This window comes from Momordica charantia (genome assembly GCF_013281855.1).
Source record: "Momordica charantia cultivar OHB3-1 chromosome 9 unlocalized genomic scaffold, Mcharantia_2.0 BLBB01000009.1, whole genome shotgun sequence".
Taxonomy (NCBI): domain Eukaryota; kingdom Viridiplantae; phylum Streptophyta; class Magnoliopsida; order Cucurbitales; family Cucurbitaceae; genus Momordica; species Momordica charantia.
Window position 1 is genome coordinate 28,437,907 of NW_028275167.1, and position 21,444 is coordinate 28,459,350.

The following is a 21,444-nucleotide window of genomic DNA, read 5'->3' on the forward strand; positions in this document are numbered from 1 at the left end:
CTCATTCCATTCTACATGGATTACAAAGATCTTAGTGCAAGAACGAAAATAAGAAGAATAATAATGTTGGAATTTCATAAATTTGGATTTCAAAGAGTACAAGGAATAAAAGCTTAGCTAAAAATTTGCTTACCACCCAGACAACGATTGAGAAATTAAGCTAAGGCAAATATAATTTAATTGAAGGAGTCGAATTAAAGTTAGAATTTATAGGAAACTCCAAGTTGGTTGACGTTTGAGGGACGTGCTCTGCAATTGACTAAAAAAAACTTGTTTGACTAATATTTTACAACCAAATATTAAATATTCCTCCCTTGTATGGATGACACGTGGCGTTTAGGTGTAGTTAAAAGTTCGATTTTGTTAATTTTCACTTTAAATGATGTTAAAACTTAGTTTATGCATAAATAGACCATGGTTAAGTATAAGGCATGAATATAACACCAATTGTGCATAAAAACAAGCTAAAACATACCGATGATTTAAATAAAACAAAGTAAAATATTATGAGTTTAATCAGTTACCTATTTTATATACGGTCTCTGTTAAAATATATAAATCTTTTAATAAAATCTATTAGTTTTTTCAGTACAACATATAAAATCTATTAGTTTATTCATTTTAATTTTTTCAATGGACGAAATATATCAAAGGTTTTTCTTGACAATGCCACTTTTATAAGGAGATAATTAATTAGATATATCCATTTGGTAGTCTATGTTAATTGTTTATCATTTCTAATTTTTATGGTGTTCGGTAATTATTTCAGTATTTTATTTCACATTTTTAAGAAATGTTGTTAAATTGTGTAGAAATTTTAGTAATAATTTTTTTCCAAAAAATATTATTTTACCATTATTGACTTATAAACGAGAAATAATATATTATTATCAAACATGTTTTTATTTTTTGTTTTATTTATTTGTCGTGTTTTTTTTTATGAGAGAGGAAGAAGAATTAAAAAAATGAAATAATAAACAAGAGATGAGAAAAGGTTGCCAAATATGCCATTCTTTTTTTTTTTTTTGAAAAAGTTGCCAAATATACCATTTATTGCTAAGTTTAACGGTATTTTCTTATTAAATTTTGACGTTTATTTGACATGAATTTGAAGTATTTTTGTTAGTTGAGTTTTTTTAACTTACTGATGTGTTCCCTATTAAATTTTAAGATCCATCCTAAAGGTACGTTAAAATGCTACTATGGTCCATGTACTTTTAGTTTTGGTTCATTTTAATTTTAATATTTTAAAATGTTCGTTTTAGTATCTATACTTTAAACTTTTATTCATTTTAATTATTTATTTTCAAAATGTTCATTTTGGTCCCATACGTTTAAAAAGTTATCAATTTGATCATTTAATTTTATTTTTAATTACATTTTTTATATCACAATTTTCAACATGACACTACACTAAATATATTTCTTAAAATGTAATTACTTTATAATTTTCGTTGTGTGTAAATTTTGTATTAAAATTTTGCAAATTGAGACTAAAATGATCACTTTTTAAAAGTACAGAAATCAATATCAATATTTTAAAATACATAAACTAAAATAAATCAATGTTAAAAATAGAAATATTAAAACAAAACCTTTTAAAAGTACATAGGCATGGAAGAAGATTTAAACCGATGAAATTAAAAGTGAGAGGATAAAATTGATTCATCCACTCACAGTGATAGTGAAGGAACAATAAATTCATAGGAAACAAAAAACAAAAATAGCGTTAGAAAAAAACAAAAATATCTCTACGAGTAAAAAGCGCTTGTAATGGTCCTGGGTCAGCTGGCGAACTGTTTTTATGACTATTCGCGCCAACAAAAGCCCAGTGCTCAGAATTGATAATTGGGACCAATTGGTGAGAATTCGTTTTTCTTTTTCCCTCCAATTGTAAATTCTCTCGCCGGAATCTTCAGCTTTCCCACCGGAACCACCTTCCATTTCTTAATCCCGACGCAATTCCTCAATTATTTCCGAATTTTATATTCAAATTCCAGCTATAAAGAGTCGTTTCGAGGTCTCCTTCGATGTGTCTGTTGAATTTGGGGAAAGGCCGGGAGATGCTGGCGCAGGAGGAGAAGAAGAGGGTGGTGGTAGTCGGCGGAGGAGTCGGCGGCGCCTTCGTTGCCTACTCGCTTCGGTTCGTCGCCGATGTCGTGCTCATCGATCAGTAAGATGTTTCATCTTTATCATTTCGTTTAATTTGTGCCTTTTTTTTTTCCTGTTCTTGTTCGGTTATTGGATCGTAGGAGTTGTTGTTATAGGAAAGTTTAAGAACTGTTCCCCATTTTGTTGGAGGGAATTTGAACTCGAGAAATCATAACTTTTGATTTTGGTTGCTGAAAGTAATTTTGAAATTGATACTTATGTTAAACAGGGCAGTGGAAGAAAAATTAGAGGTATCAAACTTGTAACTTGAGTAGCAAGCTATGAGAGCCAGTGAACCCTGCCGCTGCTCTAGGTTAGAGGCAAGCCCATTTGAGGGTTAGCCAACGATGAATAAGAGGATGTTTGGATGGTTTGGGGTGAATGTTTAGGACACTATTTATAGGCAATAAAAAGTAGTTGCTCCAAGGCTAGAAGAGCTTACAATTATTGTTCTCATGGATATATTTTCGTATAGTATGATCGACACAATTTATTTTAAATTGATGAGCATATTTTCATTTTTCAGCTAGATTTTGTTAATTTTCTTTGAATTTTCAATACTAGCCCTGAAAAGACTCTCATAAAAGACTATTAGAATATCATATAACTCTTAAAAAATGGAAAACAAAGAGAGATTGTCATTTTTATTTTTGAATAGGATCATATGCACCAATTATTGCAAGTAGATATGTTAGATGCAAATTAGAATTTAACTATGTGTCTTCATGGTCTATGCATCAAAATTGTATTATAGGATTTTTAAAACAAAAGAGATATAATGGGAAAGGTGAATTTCCCTTATGGGCTTTTACATCTTTGGATAAAATTAAAGGGCAAAATACTTATCCTTCATTTATAGTCAACAATATGCCAGGTGTTCCTATCCCTCATTTCCTAATATTTAATTTAATCCCATCCCATTCTTAGCTAAACATCAACTCGAGTAGTGTCTCTTTTCTGTTCCTGAAGAAAGTATTTTTCACAAAGGTCATCTTGATTTATTTGGATCCAGGAAGGAGTATTTTGAGGTTTCATGGGCAGGCTTGAGGTCAATGGTGGAGCCTTCATTTGCTGAAAGATCCGTGATTAATCATACTGATTACCTTAGCAATGCAAGAATTATTGCATCTTCAGCCACAAATATCACAGACAAGGAAGTAATTGTGTCAGATGGCTCTTCAGTTCCCTATGATTATCTTGTCATTGCCACTGGTCACAAGGAATCCGTTCCAAGAAGTAGAACTGAAAGGCTCAGTCAATACCAAGAAGGTGAATAAAGCTAATTAAATGAAATTGTCCACATTGTTATTGTGTCAAGAAGTAGAACTGGCCATGTTAATATTTGGGTTGTAGCATGTGCACCGACTTACACCTTTATTTTTTATTTTTTTTCCTTTCTGGAGCTCTATTTGCAAACTTGATATGCAAGAGTGGAGCCAAAAATTTTCATTAGGGAGGAGCAAAATAATCTTTTAAGTTTGAAAATTTAGGGAGAACAACTTGACTCTTTATATGATTTTTAACCTTGATGAGTTAAGAGGGGGGCCCTCCTTCCTTCCTCACTCCGCTCCTGCTGATATGACAGCAGATGTTGAATCTGAAATGTATAAATTAATTTCACATTCTTATTCAAAGTATGATGCACCTAGTGATGAATAGTTGAAAATGTTAACTCATGCGAAACTGAATAATTTCCTAGTTTAAATGATCTTAGTTAGCATGTGGATCAACCTTTGAAATGAGGTTGATGTCGGGTTGGATCTCGATCTCGATTGACAAGGGCATAAATATTTCTTTCTTTTTTAATTATTTTGAATACGATGATAAGATTTAGTATGGAGGAATGGAAATATAAAGAGAGGAGCCGAAGCCTATAAAAGGAGGAGGAAAAAAACCAAGAGACATCCGTAGGCAATATCTTAAAGTAGCAGATTGAGACATTCTTGATTGAGAAAAAATGGTTCCCTCCCAAGGAATTGGAACATAAGCTAGACAGATGTCCATTTTTCATTTATTTGTTTGGCCATTTTTAGCAAGATTAGGAAGAGTATAAATTGTAAAGAGTGCAACAGCTTGTATTGTATGGTTTCTTTGTGTATACTTTTTCGATGTAGTGAAAATCTGCAATAGTAGAAAATGGTCGTAAGTTTCAATCTTTGTTTTATTGCTCTCAAAGCAACATAGATGTTTTGCACATCAAGCTGACTTACAATTTTTGGCTACAGTATTTGAGAAGATAAAATCTGCCAATTCAATTTTGATCGTCGGAGGAGGTCCTACTGGTGTAGAACTCGCTGCTGAAATTGCCGTGGACTTTCCAGGGAAAAATTTGAAACTAATACACCGGGGGTCAAGATTAATGGAATTCATTGGGTTTAAGGCTTCCCAAAAGGCACTTGATTGGTTAACATCAAAGAAAGTTGAAGTGATCCTACAACAATCTATTTCAATGCAATCTTTATCAGATGGGGTGTACCAAACATCGAGTGGCGAGACTATTGCAGCCGATTGCCATTTTGTGTGTACTGGAAAACCAATAGGATCGTCATGGCTGAAACAAACTATCTTGAAGAATAGCTTGGACATCCATGGAAGACTGATGGTCGACGAGCACATGCGGGTCAGGGGTTTTAAGAATGTCTTTGCAGTGGGAGATATCACAGATGTTCAGGCAAGTTCTTTACGTAAAAATATTAGATTCTTGATCATCCAAAATTTAATATCGTTAATATCTAAGAAATAGATAACATTTATCGTACTATTTGAATCAAATTTCATATGTTTGGATTGATAAATGAGTAGATGTGTTGGTAACCTTATAGGTGAATGCTAGTCCTTCATGGCACTCATAGATATGTGCACATCCGACCGCAAGTTATCGCGTTCGCGATAGTTTGTATGTGACACATTTGTATTGCTTCTGGTTTTTAGCACGAAGTTGATTCAAAGAGAATCCAAATTGTCCTTTTTGGCCAATGACAGGATAATCCATCATTTACTGTTCTTTGTTGATCAACTTATGGTTCAGTGTCGTAATGAGAAATGAGTAGGTGCGGATTAGTTAAACTAAGAGTGGATCATTTCTTTAGAGTACAGGGTGTGAAGAAACATAAAGAACACTGAGAAATGGTCAAAAAGTGAAGAAGTAAATTGCAGAAGCGTCAAACATAGGCACCCAGCTTTGCTTCGACTTGTATCGATTTGTTAGCATGCATACATATATCTGTACGGATACTCGACATTGTCTCTGCCTAACTTTGTGAATTTAAATTTGTTGAACAGGAAATGAAACAAGGTTATTTAGCAGAAAGACATGCTCAAGTAACTTCAAAGAACGTGAAACTGCTGTTAATGGGTGGAAAAGAGAGCGGGATGGCTTCATACAAACCCGGTTCTAAAATCGCAATTGTTTCGCTTGGAAGGAAAGAGGGAGTTGCACAACTTCCTTTCGTTACACTTAGCGGACGCATACCTGGATTGGTCAAATCTGGAGACTTGTTTGTGGGAAAGACAAGAAAACAACTTGGATTGGTGCCTTGACGTTGCGTCGAGCATGCGCTCGAGCTGAACCATCCGGTCCTTGCTTGGTCTTGCTTGCATTTGTATGTATTTGGCTGTCATTTTTATCTCACTCTCTTCCCTGGCCTGGCTCTACAAAACCACCTGCTGTATATGGTCACCAAAATTGCTGTATAATATGCACACTCTGATTCTTTTTTCATAGGGATTGGGCATAGTTCATCTCCATTGTATTGTTTCCTTTTCACTACATTATTTAGGCAAGAGGGAAACTCCATAAAGAAGACTTGGAAGATACTATCTGATGTGTGATGTGAGATATCTTAAAAGACCTGCAAGTTAGAATTCTATTAGTTTAAATATTATTTTGCATTATGTAATCTCGATTTTTGTTCATTTTAGTTCGTGTACTTTTAAAACGTCTATTTTAATACTTGAACTTTCACTTTAGTTCTTATACTTTTAAAATATCTGTTTTGGCTGCTGTAATATTAAAAAGTGACAATTTTAATTTATATTTGGAAAATTTTAAAATAAATTTTATGCCTAATGAAAATTCTTAAATACAAAATTATGATTTATGACTATATTTTAAGAAAGTTAACGAGTGAAATGTCATGTTAAAATTGTGATCGAAATAAATGAGATAAAAATGAAATTGAAGTGACTAAAATTGTCATTACTTTTAAGTCCTCTTTTGTTTTTAAAATGAATTTTAAGTTTTCTTTTTCTTTTTTACAGCAATATGTGGGATGAGGATTCGAACCTACAAACTTTTTTTATAAAATTGAATATAAATATTTTAACCAGTTGAATTAAATTCTGGGCGAAATAAATTTTAAGTTGTATGTCTCGTAATCGTGTCATAATTTTGAAAGAAGCATTGTATTTGTGAAGCTGAATATTTAATTTTCGTATTAATTCTTTTACAATTTTTTAATTATATCATTATTTTCCATCAGTTTTTAACCTCACGACAGGTTGAAAATTCGTTTAAGAGGATGTCAAAAATGCACTTTATTAATCAAGATGGAAATTTTCCACATTTCAGTTTATTAAACGAATCCTTACTTACTTAATGTGACTTAATCCATTAAATTCATATAACTCAATTGGTTAGATATCCGATTCCTATCTAGCATCATCTAAAAAAATTTATATATATTCAATTTTCATTCTATATCGTCTAAATAAAAGTTTATTCAACTTGAAATGGATATTTATTGAAAATATTATTGTGTTAACCATTGTCAACTTTATAAAAATATCATTTTCAAATTCATTCATCGATCTTTCTCTTAACATCTAATTTTATTTAATCTAAATTAACGAATAGGTCTTAGATTAAAAAATATATATATACATCCAAAAAAATTAAAGTATTATATATTCACTAAAAAAAATTAAAAATATAATTTGACGAATTCTTAACGCGGTGATCTAGGGAACCAAAGAAAACAATAAAATCCGAGTAGTCGGGGGCAATACCGTAAAATCAAACGTTTCCGAGGGCCAAAAATGTAAAAAGCTATTACTAAATGGTGGCGTGTCAAAAAAATAATCAATCTGTTATAAAAATCATCCAATGGGATTGGCGTTAGGTTCCGACTAAGATAGAATCGGATGCAGGGGAATATATTTGCTTCGGTCTTCTCCTTTCTTTCCTTATGAACGATCCAAGAAAAATCCATGGCATTGGCATAGAGATTCTCTTTAGCGATCGCTCCAGTGAAAGCAAATTCTTTCTTTGAGGTTTTTTTTCTCTCTTTGCTGCGCCTTTTCCGCCACATTCCGGCGCTCTTCCCGTCTCTGAAAGTTCATCGCGTCGGATTACTCGATTTTTTTCCGGCGAGGAAGGAAGAGGAGGAAGAGAAAGATGAAGAGGGTTTTCGGCGTCAAGAAAGACAAAGAACCGCCTCCTTCTATTCAAGATGCATCCGAAAGGGTAATTGTTGTGTTTTTCGCATAATTCGTGACATCTAGGGTTTTGATTTTTGATTGGCATTGGTTTTTTCAAGAATTTATGGCTTGGCTTGACTCGTCTAATAATCTCTCTCTTTCTCGTCGGATTCGTTCGTTTTGATTTGTTTAATTGTTGGTTGTTCTGTATTATTTATTTTCCAGATCAATAAAAGGGGTGATTCAGTAGATGAAAAGATAAAGAAGCTTGATGCTGAACTCAGTAGATATAAGGAGCAGATCAAGAAAACGAGGCCGGGTCCAGCTCAAGAAGCTGTTAAAGCTCGGGCGATGAGGGTTCTTAAGCAAAAACGAATGTATGCCCCCTCGTGCCTCCGTCTGTCTTCGCAACTTTTTGTTAAAATTCTTCCTTGCGCCATTTGCATCAATTTATTTACCTGCACATTTTATCCTTTGACATAAAGTAGGTTGGCTGTGGATACTTTGGACTGTTGGTTTCGGTGATTTGATTAGGCACTTTGGATTTAGAGATCTGGCTAAGTTAGAATGTTAGGGTGTTTGTGTTTCACGGCACCAAGTACAGGACATATATTTACTTAACCGATTTTCATTGAGCGTTTTGTTGTCAAACAAGCTTCTTTTTTCATATTCTTGTGTTCATATGTGTCTTACCTTACTGTAATTTATGGCCACCTAAAAACCTATAGCCTTGGTCGTAAACTTGTTGCTGTAACTCCGATGCCACCCTTCACATTTTCCTTCTGGTTTTACTTCTTCTACTGTTTGCAATTCTGGTCTATCATAAGAAGAGTTGAGTTTTTTTGTTCTCAGATTCCAGAAATCCTATGTGTTCTCTTTCAAACTCTTTCTTGCTGAAACTTTTATTCACCAAAGCTTGTAGATTTAAGTGTTCCCTATCGAACTGATTAGGATGCTGGAAGATTGAAGATTCTGGTCTGACTACAAATGAATTTGGAATATTTTGTTCTAAACATCCAATTTTTACTGTGCTACATATCAATACTTCTACATATTAAGGTATTTCTTATGCTTTAAACAGGTATGAAGGACAACGTGACATGTTGTACAATCAGACATTTAACCTAGATCAAGTTGCATTTGCTTCAGAGGGCATTAAAGATGCTCAACAAACGGTACATCTATCAAACCTTTTTGCATTCATGAGTGTGCTCATTTTGTGGTCACCCCTACTCAGAAAAAAAAACAAAGAAAAAAAAAAGAATGAGAAAAATGAGAAAAATGAATAAGGGAATAAGAAAGCAAATAATAATTTTGTACCTTCCATGGCAGATTTTGACTTTAAAAGATTTAATATTAGACTTAGATTATGGAAACCGGAAGGGAAGATTCATTGGCTTACTTGCATGCTTAATTGTTTAACTAGAAGTCCTGCATTTTAGTTTATGTGTTTATAACGTGAGTCAGATGACCAAGCAACCTGGGATGAGTGATTCCTATCAATGCACCAGTTAATTCTTGCCAAAAATTTGTTTTCTTGGTATCAAGTACAGAGTTCAGGGCAGTTCAGGTGGAGCTTTGTCTGTCTAGTTGGATCCTGCTGCCTACCTCGTGAGAGGACGAGGTAGGGGACAAACATCTGTCATTAGGACGACATTTCTTGAAGTTTAATGAAATTTCATCTAGGTTCTTGTGATTCTTCCTAATATCAGTTTAGCTCGTAATGTGAACTAATATCCTGGATGCATTTATCACATCAAATAGGAGAGTAACCTTTTTCTGCTGTACTAAACTAACATTGTTTTGTTTTTTTCAGATGTCGGCCTTGAAATCTGCCAACAAGGAGTTGAAAGGAATGATGAAAACAGTGAGAATACAGGACATAGACGTCAGTAACACTCAGCTCCTTTTAGCATCCTTGGATATATATATTTTTTTTCCAGCATGTGTTGAGAGGTTTTGTGTTGTTGCCTGCAGAACTTACAAGATGAAATGATGGATCTGATGGACGTGAGCAATGAGATTCAAGAGACTCTTGGTAGGAGCTACAATGTACCTGACGACATTGACGAGGATGAACTTTTGGGTGGTAAGGTTACTGCCATTAAATGCTCAATTTTGACGAAATATTGTACGTTAGGAATCTTATACCTTTACTATTTATTTTGGATGCAGAGCTTGATGCGCTGGAAGCAGACATGGGATTCGAAACTGAAGCTGATGGGGTCCCATCTTATCTCCAGCCTGACAAGGAACCTGATTTAGATGGAGAGCTCAACTTGCCTTCAGCTCCTACAGGTCATGCAGCAGTTCCCCCGGGCAGAACCAATGCACAGGTAATGCTTGTTGAAACTTCAGACATATAAAATAACGGTTAATGGTTATAGAATAAAGGTTTAAATATTCTTTTGGTCCTTTTAGCTCTGGTGGCCCTGTATTTTCAAAACGTTGATTTTGGTTTATATACTTTCAACCTCATTTTTATACCTAGGATGAAATATTGCTTCGATTTTCAAGGCACGTGCTAATGAGTCCCTCCATTTTTACTTGCTGGCTGCTCTGTTATTTTAACTTTATCTTAAAATGATCCTTTCTGTTTTAGCATTACTTTATTCAACCTTCTGCACATTTGTCTTCCTTTACATGCATGGAGTTTTGTTCTAATTTTGATACATACAGGCTGAGGACGAATTGGGTTTACCAGCTGTTCCTCGCGCATCGCTTCGAGGCTAAAAATTGCCATACTCCTCTCTTTGTGATTCATACCATCTTTATCTTGGAGCCGGTGGAGCGAACCTTTGTATACATGTTGTGCAGATTCTACATTTGATTCATATAAATAGATTATTATTCACTTCCACCATGTATGTGAAACCTGCATTTGGAATTGTTCCTCCAGGCAGTCTGAAATCTTTGGCTATGCAAACAAGATCAAACTATACTCTATAGGCACATTCTTGCTCAATTTTTCTTTATAAAAAATAAAATTTTAATACTATTTTGTCCTTTCTAATCTCGACTTCGGATAATTTTGTCTCAACATTTTAAAGGGGATCATTTTATCTCGTCAAATTTTAACACAAATTTTGTATCTAATAAAAATTTTCTAATATAAATTTATGGTTACATTTTAAAAAATATAACATTAAAATTTTGACTTAAATAAATGAAAAAAATATTCACTTTGCTAAAATTCTCAGTTATATTTCATTATGGATTCTATTGTGAGATTAGATGCTTATAGTTTAATTCAATTTCACATGTCTACATTTGTTGTAAAACGAAAAAGTTTTTCTTTTTTATCACCCTTTGATTTTGTGGGTAACCTTTCATTTTATAGTTTGACCTAAAAATTAAAAATCTGGGTATTATTATTAAAATTTAAAAAGAATATTAAATTAATGTGTCACCATACATCTCATCTTTCAGATTCCAAAAAGAAAAAAAGAGTGGATAAAAATTCATGCAACAATCATGGCAGATTATTGTAGGTCCATACCATACGGTGTCTTTCTATTTCAATCTTTCTTTAAAATTTTCCCTGTGGCTGTAGAAACAGCCTCCAATTTCCTGCAAAATTCAACTTCAAACCCCTTCTTTCAGGTAAAGCTACTCCAATCCAAAGGGTTCATTTTCAGAGTTTTTTTTCCTTTTTTCTTTTTTTCTTTTCCTCAAATCAGATCAGTAAAAAAAAATTTCAGTTTCCATTTCATTGGCAGAAAATAATTGCCAATGGCAGAACAGTGGCAGGAGGCAAGCATTTCAGTGACATGTCCTCAAAACTCCCAAGTTTTCTCCCATGGATTCTACTGCTGATCTTTCGATACGTGGTTCGATTTTCCTACCTACTCGGCTGGAAGAAGATGGTTGGTCCAAAATGACTTGTTGACTTGCTGTCTGTCTCTGTCTGGAAGTTTTGCTAATACAAGCTTCAATTTCTCCACCTCCTTCTTAAGAGCCTGGTGTGTGCCTGTAACAAGGTGAAAAGAAAAGATATATATGATATTTCTATGCACTGAGAACTGATGTTTCATAAAGATAAAGTTATTCCATTAACTAAATAATCAGTGAAACCGTCATAGGAAAATATGGGCAGAAGAATCAGATTTCCCATTTTGGGGAAACTTTAATCACAGAGTGCAAATCTCAATAACAGGTGAGGTCCTGAGATCTCTTCCCTGCTTGTGCTTATAATTTTAGATCCCTATCTCTTTGTCATACACATGACTAGAATTACCTTTGCCTGTGCTTCGATTACCCGCAACACTCGGAAATAAGTATATTCAAGTTATAATAAAAACGATAGAGGCCGCAATTGCAGAATCTACACCTTCAAAATTTTGTATGGTATTGAGGATCTAAATATCAGTTTTAGGAAGAGGGATTTCTTTAGCATGAATATAACTCTCCTCTTTGGGAAGGTATCTACTAGATAATAACTAGTGAGTGGAGAGAGCTTTTAAACTACTACCAGATTTACATTGATCTTCCATCAAAAGAGAGCTTACATTGATCTTCCTCAACTGCAAAGCCTTTTTCGGGCTCGCTGTGAAAAATTTATCGAAGGAGACCTTCTCATCAAAGGAGAGACTTCTTCTATGGTTTAAGCCAAGAAGTATTAGAACCTTGTTTAATGCTGTCTTTGTAAAACTAAAACCTTCAAATTTTTCTGTCAGATTAGTCAAAATCACTATTATTGTGGTTTAGCATGTAATCAACACAGTGTTAAACAGTATCAAACAAGTTATATGCACACAGAAACACTGCTTCTCAACTATTTACTGCCTGCAACTTGCAAGTAAATAATCAAGGAAAAGGCAAGGGTAAGCTTACCCTCTGCAGTCAGTTTTTCTCGTCGAACTCTTGTGACCTGCTGCTTTAATTTGCTATTCTCAATTGATAAAGCCACCCGTTCTTGAAGCAGTGATGCAACCCGTATTGCCAGCTGCGATTCTACTGTCTGCAGAATGAGACGAAAGCTTTCAGTTGAGGCCCCGAGGGTCATTATTTTTCTCAAGAAATGTTTGACGAAAAAGGAAAACAGCGGCAGTATTTATGAGAAGGATTTATAAGGCAACACTGTAATGGAAAGAGCAACAATAATTCTTTATTGAGACTCCACTGTTCCTGAGAAATAATAATAATACTGCAGCTATGAAGATGAAAGACGTGGACATCGGTAGTTTAGAAGTATATATGATACAAGCTTTCTTATCGAGTCTATGAATTGTCAGTCATAGTAAACTCAATGGATATGTTATTAGAAATCTGAAAATGATAGACTAGCTAAAATCTTCCAATGGGATTACCTGAAGAACATTAACCTTCCTCTCCAATTCAGCAATGTACTGAAGCTTACGAACCCTTGAGCGCTGCCCAGAGTGCCTGAAAAGAAATCGTTAGACTCGTGTATCTGTCATGTTACTTTTTGGAAATAGAATCAGGAGGGACAAATACAAATAAGAATAGGCAATAATCAAGTTTATACAAGTAAATATCAAAATCTATACATCAAAGTAGTGGACATCAAGAACTAAACTTGTGTCCTCATCCATACGAACATTAATGAAAAATAAGTCAACCTAAACATAGTTCAACTGGCTAAGACACCTATCTCCGACCAAAAGGTCATGAGTTCGAATTCCCACCCACATGTTGTACTAAAACAAAAACATTAATGAGAAATAACATCATATTTCCCATAATGATCTCTCAAAACTAATGTTCAAAGGTGGATTTAGACCCCCATTATTGGAATAATGAGAAGTGAGCACTATAGAACAGCACATATGAATTAAAAATATTGCACAAAGCATAAAAATTATAGAGAATGGTTTCTGTGTGACGAGTATAAAAGATAAATGAATAACAATTAAATCTAAACAAAATAAATGGATACAGGGCCAGATCATTGCAACGGAAAAGCTTCCTTGATATATCATTGAAAACAGAATGGAGTCTAAAGACTTTACAAAAAAGAAAGGGTTAAAATGAAAAGGGGCATCATTTCCCCGTTTTAAATTGGAACAGGAAGTATCGCCAAAAAGATTTAATTTTGACAAACAAGCTATTTCAGAGAAAGAAGTGAGAGAACTCAGATTCTTGCCATGCATGACAGGCAAGAAAGCAGGAACACTTGATCCTACTAGTGTTTTCCATGAAAGAAATCACGCAGTGCTATTAGGAATGTACCACTTGTCGATTACATTATCACATTGTAACAGATGCAACATGTCACAAAAATTAACACAATTTTCATCAGTCAGCAATATATCTGGAAAGGGATACGCCTAAGATAACAATCTGGTTATATGATCAGCAGTTTTAACAATTATGCAAGAAGAATTGAAAACACAAAAAAATGTTAGAATCTGACCGTTTTGCTGCATTTTCATCTGAGTTAATCTCCCTAACTGATTCGTTAACGTCACCTTTTAAATTTGTAGAAGAGTTCTCAGCAACAGAACAAATATCTCTGTGCACTGGAGCCCCATGGTGAAGATGGACAAATTCTGATAATGCAGAAACCATACTGTAGTTCGAAAAGTCTGAACTGCATTTTCTCCTAGGTGAGTTGGGGCCATAAATGCAAGACGGATCCCATTGTTCACAAGTTTCATTTCCAACTGAATTCTCCACATCTTTGACAATACACAGACTCCCCAGTGAGTCTGCAAGACCATCCAGAATGGTGACAGAGTCACTAGCTGAGCGTCGCAGCGGTTGGCCTCTGGAATTCGATTCACGGTCGCTTAATAGTTCATTAAGCCATGTAGGCTCTTCCTCCAACCCAGAACTCAGAGAAGAAGAATTATCATGATGCAGAAAGAATTCATTAACAGGTGGGGTCGGTACAATAGGACCATTAATTGAACCAGCAGTTGTTTTCTTTTGAATCGGGCAGCGAGGACGAGGAGGAAGGTGAGTTTGCCTTGTTGACATGGTGAGGTACTGGACTAGATCACAAGTTTCCCATCAGCAACAGCCTCTTTCTTAGCTTTTAAAAGTGTTAAGGTTTTGGTTGGAAACGAAAAAGACAATATGAAAAGTAAACATCTTCTTATTAAAATTTTCACCAGCTTATAACAGCTGAAATCACGGGGGAAAACAAACAACAATTAAATTTTAGCGTAGGACAAAAAGCATTTATAAAAATAAAATTGACGACAAGAGGAAAATGACCCAAAATCTCCAGAAGAGATGTATGTCCATGGAAAAAAAGAAGCAGAACACATTTTCAATGGATAACTTCATTCACACTTCTCAAGAGCTAAAACACCAAAGAATTCTTTTGTTTCATTCTGAAAGACTACTGAAACTTCTCACCGAAATTATACAGACCCAATAAAAGATTCAAAAATATCACGAGGTTCCTAAGATTTGCAGCGAGAGAAACAGTGAAGAATGTAAAATATGTCAAACCCCCTCAATTTTTCCGTCTTGTTGTTACTTTTATCCATTTCTACCACCAATCTAAACCCCGAAATAATCTCATGGCAGTGATTTCTCTCTCTTTCTCGCCCTTTCTCAGCCACCAAACAGCAGTTCCCACAAAATTCACCCTAAATTTAGTGCCCCAAAAGTTGAAAAGCCAAGAACAAGCTGCATAATGCATTTTAAAGCCCAAAGAGAAATTACAACCCAACAGTGACGCCGCACTAAAATTAGTCACTCTATAGAAAAAAGGAAAGAAAGTGAAATCGAAAATAACAGCGAAAAGGACAGAAACCCAAAGAGAAATAAAACAAATACATACAACACAACCCAAAAAGTTTCCGAAAAGCATTGTTCAAGTGGGGAACGAGGAGAAAACCGAGAGGATTTGAAATTGTGCGAAGAATTTGGAAGAGAAGAGGCATGAAGTTGTAATTTGAGTTTTGGCATTTTCTTGCATCTGGGTCTGTCGCCTTACCTTGCCTTTTTTGGTGCTGTAATTTTGTTCTGCTAAGAGAAGAGTTCAGAGGGAAGAAGAGGACGCCATTGCCATTGCCATTGCCGTTGCCATTGTGGTGAAAATTCGGTCGTCGGTTCGAGGAAGAAGAAGAAGAAGAAGAAGAAGAAGTTCAGTGCTTTCCTCAGACCACAGCCGCTTTTGCGGCCACTCCTACTTTACTGGGCGCATCAAGGATGCGGGTGTACGGACATGGAAAGATTCATGTTGCTTAAAATATGCCTTTTTTTTCCTTTATTTATTTTATTTTTCATTTGGTACTTATGCTTAACGACATTTTTTTTTTCAAATATTACTAATTAAAATTTTTTTTAATATTACGACTTCGAATTTATTCTAAAAATAATGTTTAAAAAATCTTTCTGCCGGTCAGCTCGTCTGTTAGTAATAGTTTATGTTTCATGTTTTTCATTTTTAATACTAGATTTTGGAAATAATGAACGATAAAAATATTTAAGAAGTTTTTTTCTAGTACAATATGTTGGAAAGGAGATTTGAACTCACAATTTCCGAGTTGAAGATATATGTCAATTATCGTTGAACTATGTTCGCTTTGGCTATTAACACTCTTCTTAATTTGTTCGCTTTGGCTATTAACACTCTTCTTAATTAAACATACTAAATAAATACTAACATGAATGTAGCTCAATGGCGATAGAGTAGTGAAAATCTAAATTAAATTACACTATTTTATTGTTACGGCTAAATGTTGGATAAATTAGAGAGATATAGGCAAATCAATATCTTTTAAAAAGAAGACAAATAAAGAGATAAAAAACTATTTTTATTTTATTTTTAAAATAAAACATACAAATAATCAGTGAGTACACAATGATGCATGACGGGGAAATGCTACCTCCATTTAGCTCGACTTATACATGTTGCTATATATATTTTTTAAATTAAATAATAATATAAAAACACAATTAAATTTCAAAATAGTATTTGTCGTATTTGGACATTTTAAACCGGAGTGCCCTGCTACCATGCAAGGGATTGAACAGTAAAACAACATTAAATAAATATGCACGTGATAATTATAATCATTATTTTCAAATAGTAAAAAGACTTGTAAGTCTTCATTTTTACTATTGTTTGTGTTTATATTTTCAGTCATATTATGATGGATGGGGTTGTTAACAGTCTTTTTAACATATTTTTAAAATTTTGTGGGAATTCCATTTTCGTGGCGGAATTTTTATTGTTTATTTACTATTTTCTAAAATTATTTATGAAATAAAATATAATTAATTGCTTAATTTTCATACATGATTTGTTCATCTCTCTATTTTCAGTGTGTATATAGAGAATAATATGATTTTTAGGGTGTATATATGTATGTATTTTTCAAAAAGACGAGACAGAGCGAGACAAAAACGAAAATGTATTTACCATCATTGTCTCACATAAAAATCTAATCGAGGATTCCCTACTTGATTTAGGTTTAGGGCGGCGACTGGGGGAAAAAATGAACATCCCCAAGTAGGTTAAATATAACAAAGATTTAAAATGTGAATGTCAATTAAAATGTTGATGTCTTAATCTCATTAAAATATTGATAAAATATCAATGTCATATATATCTCTATAAAAGTTAGAGAAGTTAAAAATCATAAAAAATATTTAAATTAACAAATAAACATCTTTCAATTTATAAATAAGTTAAAAAATTAATATTAATATGATGTATACATTAGTGATATGTTGTTAATATTTTTCATATTTTTGTTTTGCAACATGATGATAATGTCTATTTACCTTATCAATGACGAATCTATGGATACATGAAAATGTCGATGGTAAAGTCGACATATCAACGGATATTGTCGACATATCAATGGATATTGTCGCCATATCAACGGATATTTAATACCATGAATATAAGTATAAATTTATCATAAGAAAATAAAAGGATTTAAGGAAAAAAAAATTATAATTCGACATAAAAACTTTGAAAGAAAGAGGCAAAAATGTAAAAAAAGAAGAAAATTCTAGATCCTTCCTAAGGCATACGTGGGCATGGCCGCCTTAATACTAAAATGTCAATATTATCCCCAAGCCTCAGCTAACCACACCTTTCAAAGAAACAATCCTGACCGTTGAATTGCTTCCTTATAATCTCAGATCTGCAACTCTGGAACCCCTCTCTCTACCTCGCCGTCTCGAGCGTACCCTTTTGGTTCTCTGCTCTCAGGTCACCGATCTCTACCGGATCCTTTCAATCTTCAAGATCTCCCTTTTCGTTCTTCCCAGGTTCATTATTCTCTCTTTAATTCATCGATTCCAGTTGTTTTCTCCTCGATTTTACTTTCGAGATCTTGATTTTGACTCCACTTTTTACTTTTATAGTTCTTGATTTGATTGCTTCGTTTTTTTAGGGTTTCTCAGATCCGATCGGTGAGGGAAACATGTTTGGAAGGCCCAAGAAGAGCGATAACACCAAGTACTATGAGATTCTCGGAGTCTCGAAGAACGCGTCGCAAGACGATCTAAAGAAGGCTTATAGAAAGGCCGCTATCAAGAATCATCCTGATAAGGGTGGCGACCCCGAAAAAGTGAGCTCTATTCCTCTGATTGGTTGATATTTTTTTTTTGTTTTTATAACGCGTTTTCCTGACGAGGGACGGTGGCCGATCACGATGTTCAGATCTACCACTAAGTTCTGGTCTTGGGTTTTAATCAAGAAAGTTGTTTCAACACGCTTGTTTTTAAGTCGGGGAGTTATTTCCTAGGGTTGCAGCAGTGTTTAGAGGAATTGCTGGTTTTCTTTCGTCGGGTGTGAAATTTGAACGTCGATGGACGTGCGTGTGTACTCGTTTAGTGATTAGTCTGATAATTTACATAGTTTGATGTGTTGTGTCACACGGAAATAACTTTCCCCTTGTTTAATTGCAAGGATTTTGTGATCGCACCACTTCAATGGAAAGCTAGATTATTGTAGACTGATTATTCTGTCTGCTGGGTTACTTAACTGCGAAGTAGATCGTTTTTCGATTTATTTTTCCATGGCAAGTTTAATCTAAGCTCTGTGGCATGTAAGAGCTAGCTTGGACAGCCGTGTTAATCAACCAAATAACAAATTCTGAACCTTTTGAAAAATTTCCATTTGTTATACAGTTCAAGGAGTTGGCCCAAGCATATGAAGTGCTGAGTGATCCAGAGAAACGTGAGATATATGACCAATATGGCGAGGATGCCCTCAAGGAAGGAATGGGTGGTGGCGGTGGTCACGATCCATTCGACATATTCCAGTCTTTCTTTGGTGGAAGCCCATTTGGCGGTAATAATTATCTTCTTGAATGTTCAACTATGAGATGTGGGATTACTGTGAACAATTGAAATCCATTTTGAGATTGTGTTTAGGTGGTGGAAGCAGCAGAGGCCGAAGGCAAAGAAGGGGAGAGGATGTCATCCATCCCCTCAAGGTCTCGTTGGAAGATCTTTACAATGGAACTTCAAAGAAGCTCTCTCTTTCCCGCAATGTAATTTGCTCGAAGTGCAAGGGGTCAGTAACTGTGGTGGTGTTATGATTACAACTCCTTTTTTTGCGGCGTTAATTGTCTGTATTTGGTTAACTGATGTGGACTTTGCTACAACAATCACAGTAAGGGCTCTAAATCTGGTGCTTCAATGAAATGTCCTGGCTGTCAAGGATCTGGTATGAAAGTCTCCATTAGACACCTTGGCCCGTCTATGATCCAACAAATGCAGCATCCTTGCAATGACTGCAAGGGGACTGGCGAGACCATCAATGATAAAGATCGTTGCTCACAGTGCAAGGGTGAAAAGGTTGTTCAGGAGAAGAAAGTTTTGGAAGTAATTGTGGAGAAGGGTATGCAAAATGGACAAAAAATTACATTTCCTGGGGAAGCAGACGAAGCGGTAAGATTGCTGCGAATTTTGCTTTTTTGATGTATTTGTTATATTTGCACTTTGAAACAATATCATTATATTCATTTCTTCAGCCCGACACTCTTACTGGGGATATCGTTTTCGTCCTACAACAAAAAGAGAACGCCAAATTTAAGAGAAAGGGTGATGACCTCTTTGTGGAGCATACCTTGTCTCTCGTGGAGTCGCTTTGTGGTTTCCAATTCATTCTGACTCATTTGGATAGCCGTCAGCTACTCATCAAATCCCTTCCCGGTGAAGTAGTAAAGCCTGGTACGCAACTGTTTACGCTTCATTACATCTTATAAAACACTACTCATCATGTCTGGTTTGCTGGTTTTTTGGGATTTTATGATATTGAGTTTGTTTCCCTGATCTATGTTGTGGCATTTGCTGACAGACCAATTCAAGGCCATAAATGATGAGGGCATGCCAATGTACCAGAGGCCATTCATGAAGGGCAAACTTTACATCCATTTCAGTGTGGACTTCCCAGACTCCTTGAACCCCGATCAGTGCAAGGCGCTGGAGGGTGTGCTGCCCCCGAGGACTTCGGTGCAGCTGTCGGATATGGAGTTGGATGAATGCGAGGAAACCACTATCCACGACGTGAACATCGAAGAGGAGATGCGCAGGAAGCAAGTACAAGAGGCATATGATGAAGACGATGACATGCACGGCGGAGCCCAGAGAGTGCAGTGTGCTCAACAATGATCTTGAATGGGGCTCCACAGCAGTGCAATGGTTTGGACATGAGAATTTTCAGAGAGAAGACCCCATATGGAGATCAGATCAGCACCCACCAAGCCAAGCCAGTCGTCCAAATTTTCTCAAAATAAATAGATGAATTTTATTATGTTAATTCAGTCGGTAGGGTTACGAAGTAAGTTTTCCGGATTATTATTTTTAAAAATGTTTTTGCTGTTCTATGTGTTTGCTGCTAGCTAAGCTTACCAAGAATTCAAAGATTTATGTATTGGAGTTGCCAGATAAAATAGGATTGGGAAACAGAAAGATCTCTGCTTCTTTTCTGCGAACCTGCCAACATTTTTTCTTGTTTCTTCTTCTCTTGCTAATTTTTTTTATGCCTTAGGAGATTGGGCAAAGCAATGATACTGCCAAAGTTTTTCGTTTAGTCCTACATTTACAGATCAAATATCAGTTTGTTCTTCGTGATCATATATATATGAAAGGACTATGACAAGATTATGATTATTTTTCTCTAACAAATTCTTGAGCGCTCTACAAAAGTCCAATTTCATATTACAACCTGAGCTTGAAATTTACAGGTAACATATTTAAATGATCAATTATATATTTTTTAAAAAAATTTGCCAACGAAGAGCTCTTTTAAAATAAATTAGAAGTTTAATTGAGCATACTCAACAATTAATCTATAGCTCTATTAATAGGAGTCAATAAGGGGACAAATCCACTACATATTTTATAGTATGAACTTAAAACTTATATTTGAAAAAATGGGATTTTTTAAAACTTATTTTTAAAATAATGTTGCATTAAATAAAATTAAAGAAAAAATGCTTATTTTGAAACTTATTCCAAAAATAATGTTTTTGAAATAAGTCCCCCGCTTAGTGCGCTTTATTAAAAGTTGATAAATATAAAAGGAAAAAAAACTTGGTTTTTTTTGAGGTTCGAACCGTTGAGGAGAAGAAAGAAAATTACTGCATAAAAAATACCGAAGTCGTTTGGTCGTCCGTTGAAGAAACAATGGTGAAGTGTGTGCCAACACATGATCGTCTCTTGAGAGACGACCAACTACTAAAAATGACATGGTCGTCTCTTCGAGACGATCAGGTGGGGGATTAATTTCAAAAGTATTATTTTTGGAATACGTTTCAAAATAAACATTTTAACTTTAATTTCATTTAATGCAGCATTATTTTAAAAATAAGTTTAAATAAAAACATTATTTAAAAAAACATCCTGAAAAAATGTCAACTTATTTTTTTAAAAAATATATAGCATAAATGTGACTTTTCATAACGTTTTACCTTACCCAAGAAGTTGTGA

At 34.7% G+C, this 21,444-nt stretch overlaps 4 protein-coding genes and 1 long non-coding RNA gene across 9 annotated transcripts; 4 read left to right on the forward strand and 1 right to left on the reverse strand.

Annotated features, from left to right (window-relative positions):
- The first annotated feature begins 1,800 nt into the window (after positions 1-1,800).
- Positions 1,801-6,050, forward strand: LOC111018770 (uncharacterized). Its single transcript, XM_022295016.2, has 4 exons — positions 1,801-2,173; positions 3,164-3,420; positions 4,377-4,822; positions 5,434-6,050. Exons 1-4 carry the CDS (start codon positions 2,031-2,033, stop codon positions 5,689-5,691), a joined length of 1,104 nt encoding a protein of 367 aa, XP_022150708.2. The 5' UTR covers positions 1,801-2,030; the 3' UTR covers positions 5,692-6,050.
- A 1,294-nt stretch (positions 6,051-7,344) lies between these two features.
- Positions 7,345-10,574, forward strand: VPS60.2 (SNF7 family protein). The gene is made up of 7 exons (XM_022294991.2): positions 7,345-7,615; positions 7,795-7,946; positions 8,651-8,744; positions 9,386-9,457; positions 9,547-9,658; positions 9,745-9,905; positions 10,249-10,574. Exons 1-7 carry the CDS (start codon positions 7,547-7,549, stop codon positions 10,300-10,302), a joined length of 714 nt encoding a protein of 237 aa, XP_022150683.1. The 5' UTR covers positions 7,345-7,546; the 3' UTR covers positions 10,303-10,574.
- Positions 10,575-10,865: 291 nt separating this feature from the next.
- LOC148209295 (uncharacterized) lies at positions 10,866-11,722 on the forward strand. 2 transcript variants are annotated; one of them, XR_015793394.1, is made up of 2 exons: positions 10,866-11,172; positions 11,271-11,722. It is a non-coding gene; the product is annotated as an uncharacterized LOC148209295 (long non-coding RNA). The 2 variants fall into 2 exon arrangements; XR_015793393.1 differs by having other exon boundaries at positions 11,289-11,722.
- On the reverse strand, positions 11,255-15,735 carry LOC111018760 (bZIP protein). Of its 3 annotated transcripts, none has more exons than XM_088128374.1 (5): positions 15,482-15,735; positions 13,946-14,525; positions 12,879-12,954; positions 12,403-12,529; positions 11,255-11,539 (listed from the first exon to the last, which is right to left on the reverse strand). In XM_088128374.1, exons 2-5 carry the CDS (start codon positions 14,509-14,511, stop codon positions 11,415-11,417), a joined length of 894 nt encoding a protein of 297 aa, XP_087984500.1. In that variant the 5' UTR covers positions 14,512-14,525; positions 15,482-15,735; the 3' UTR covers positions 11,255-11,414. The 3 variants fall into 3 exon arrangements, with proteins under 3 accessions (XP_087984500.1, XP_087984499.1, XP_022150686.1); XM_088128373.1 differs by having other exon boundaries at positions 13,946-14,566; XM_022294994.2 differs by having other exon boundaries at positions 13,946-14,520; positions 15,482-15,734.
- Positions 15,736-17,614: 1,879 nt separating this feature from the next.
- On the forward strand, positions 17,615-20,447 carry LOC111018672 (dnaJ protein homolog). 2 transcript variants are annotated; one of them, XM_022294869.2, is made up of 7 exons: positions 17,615-17,772; positions 17,898-18,074; positions 18,637-18,799; positions 18,883-19,024; positions 19,125-19,401; positions 19,485-19,683; positions 19,811-20,447. In XM_022294869.2, exons 2-7 carry the CDS (start codon positions 17,928-17,930, stop codon positions 20,122-20,124), a joined length of 1,242 nt encoding a protein of 413 aa, XP_022150561.1. In that variant the 5' UTR covers positions 17,615-17,772; positions 17,898-17,927; the 3' UTR covers positions 20,125-20,447. The 2 variants fall into 2 exon arrangements, with proteins under 2 accessions (XP_022150561.1, XP_022150562.1); XM_022294870.2 differs by having other exon boundaries at positions 17,622-17,772; positions 17,908-18,074.
- Positions 20,448-21,444: the final 997 nt, after the last annotated feature.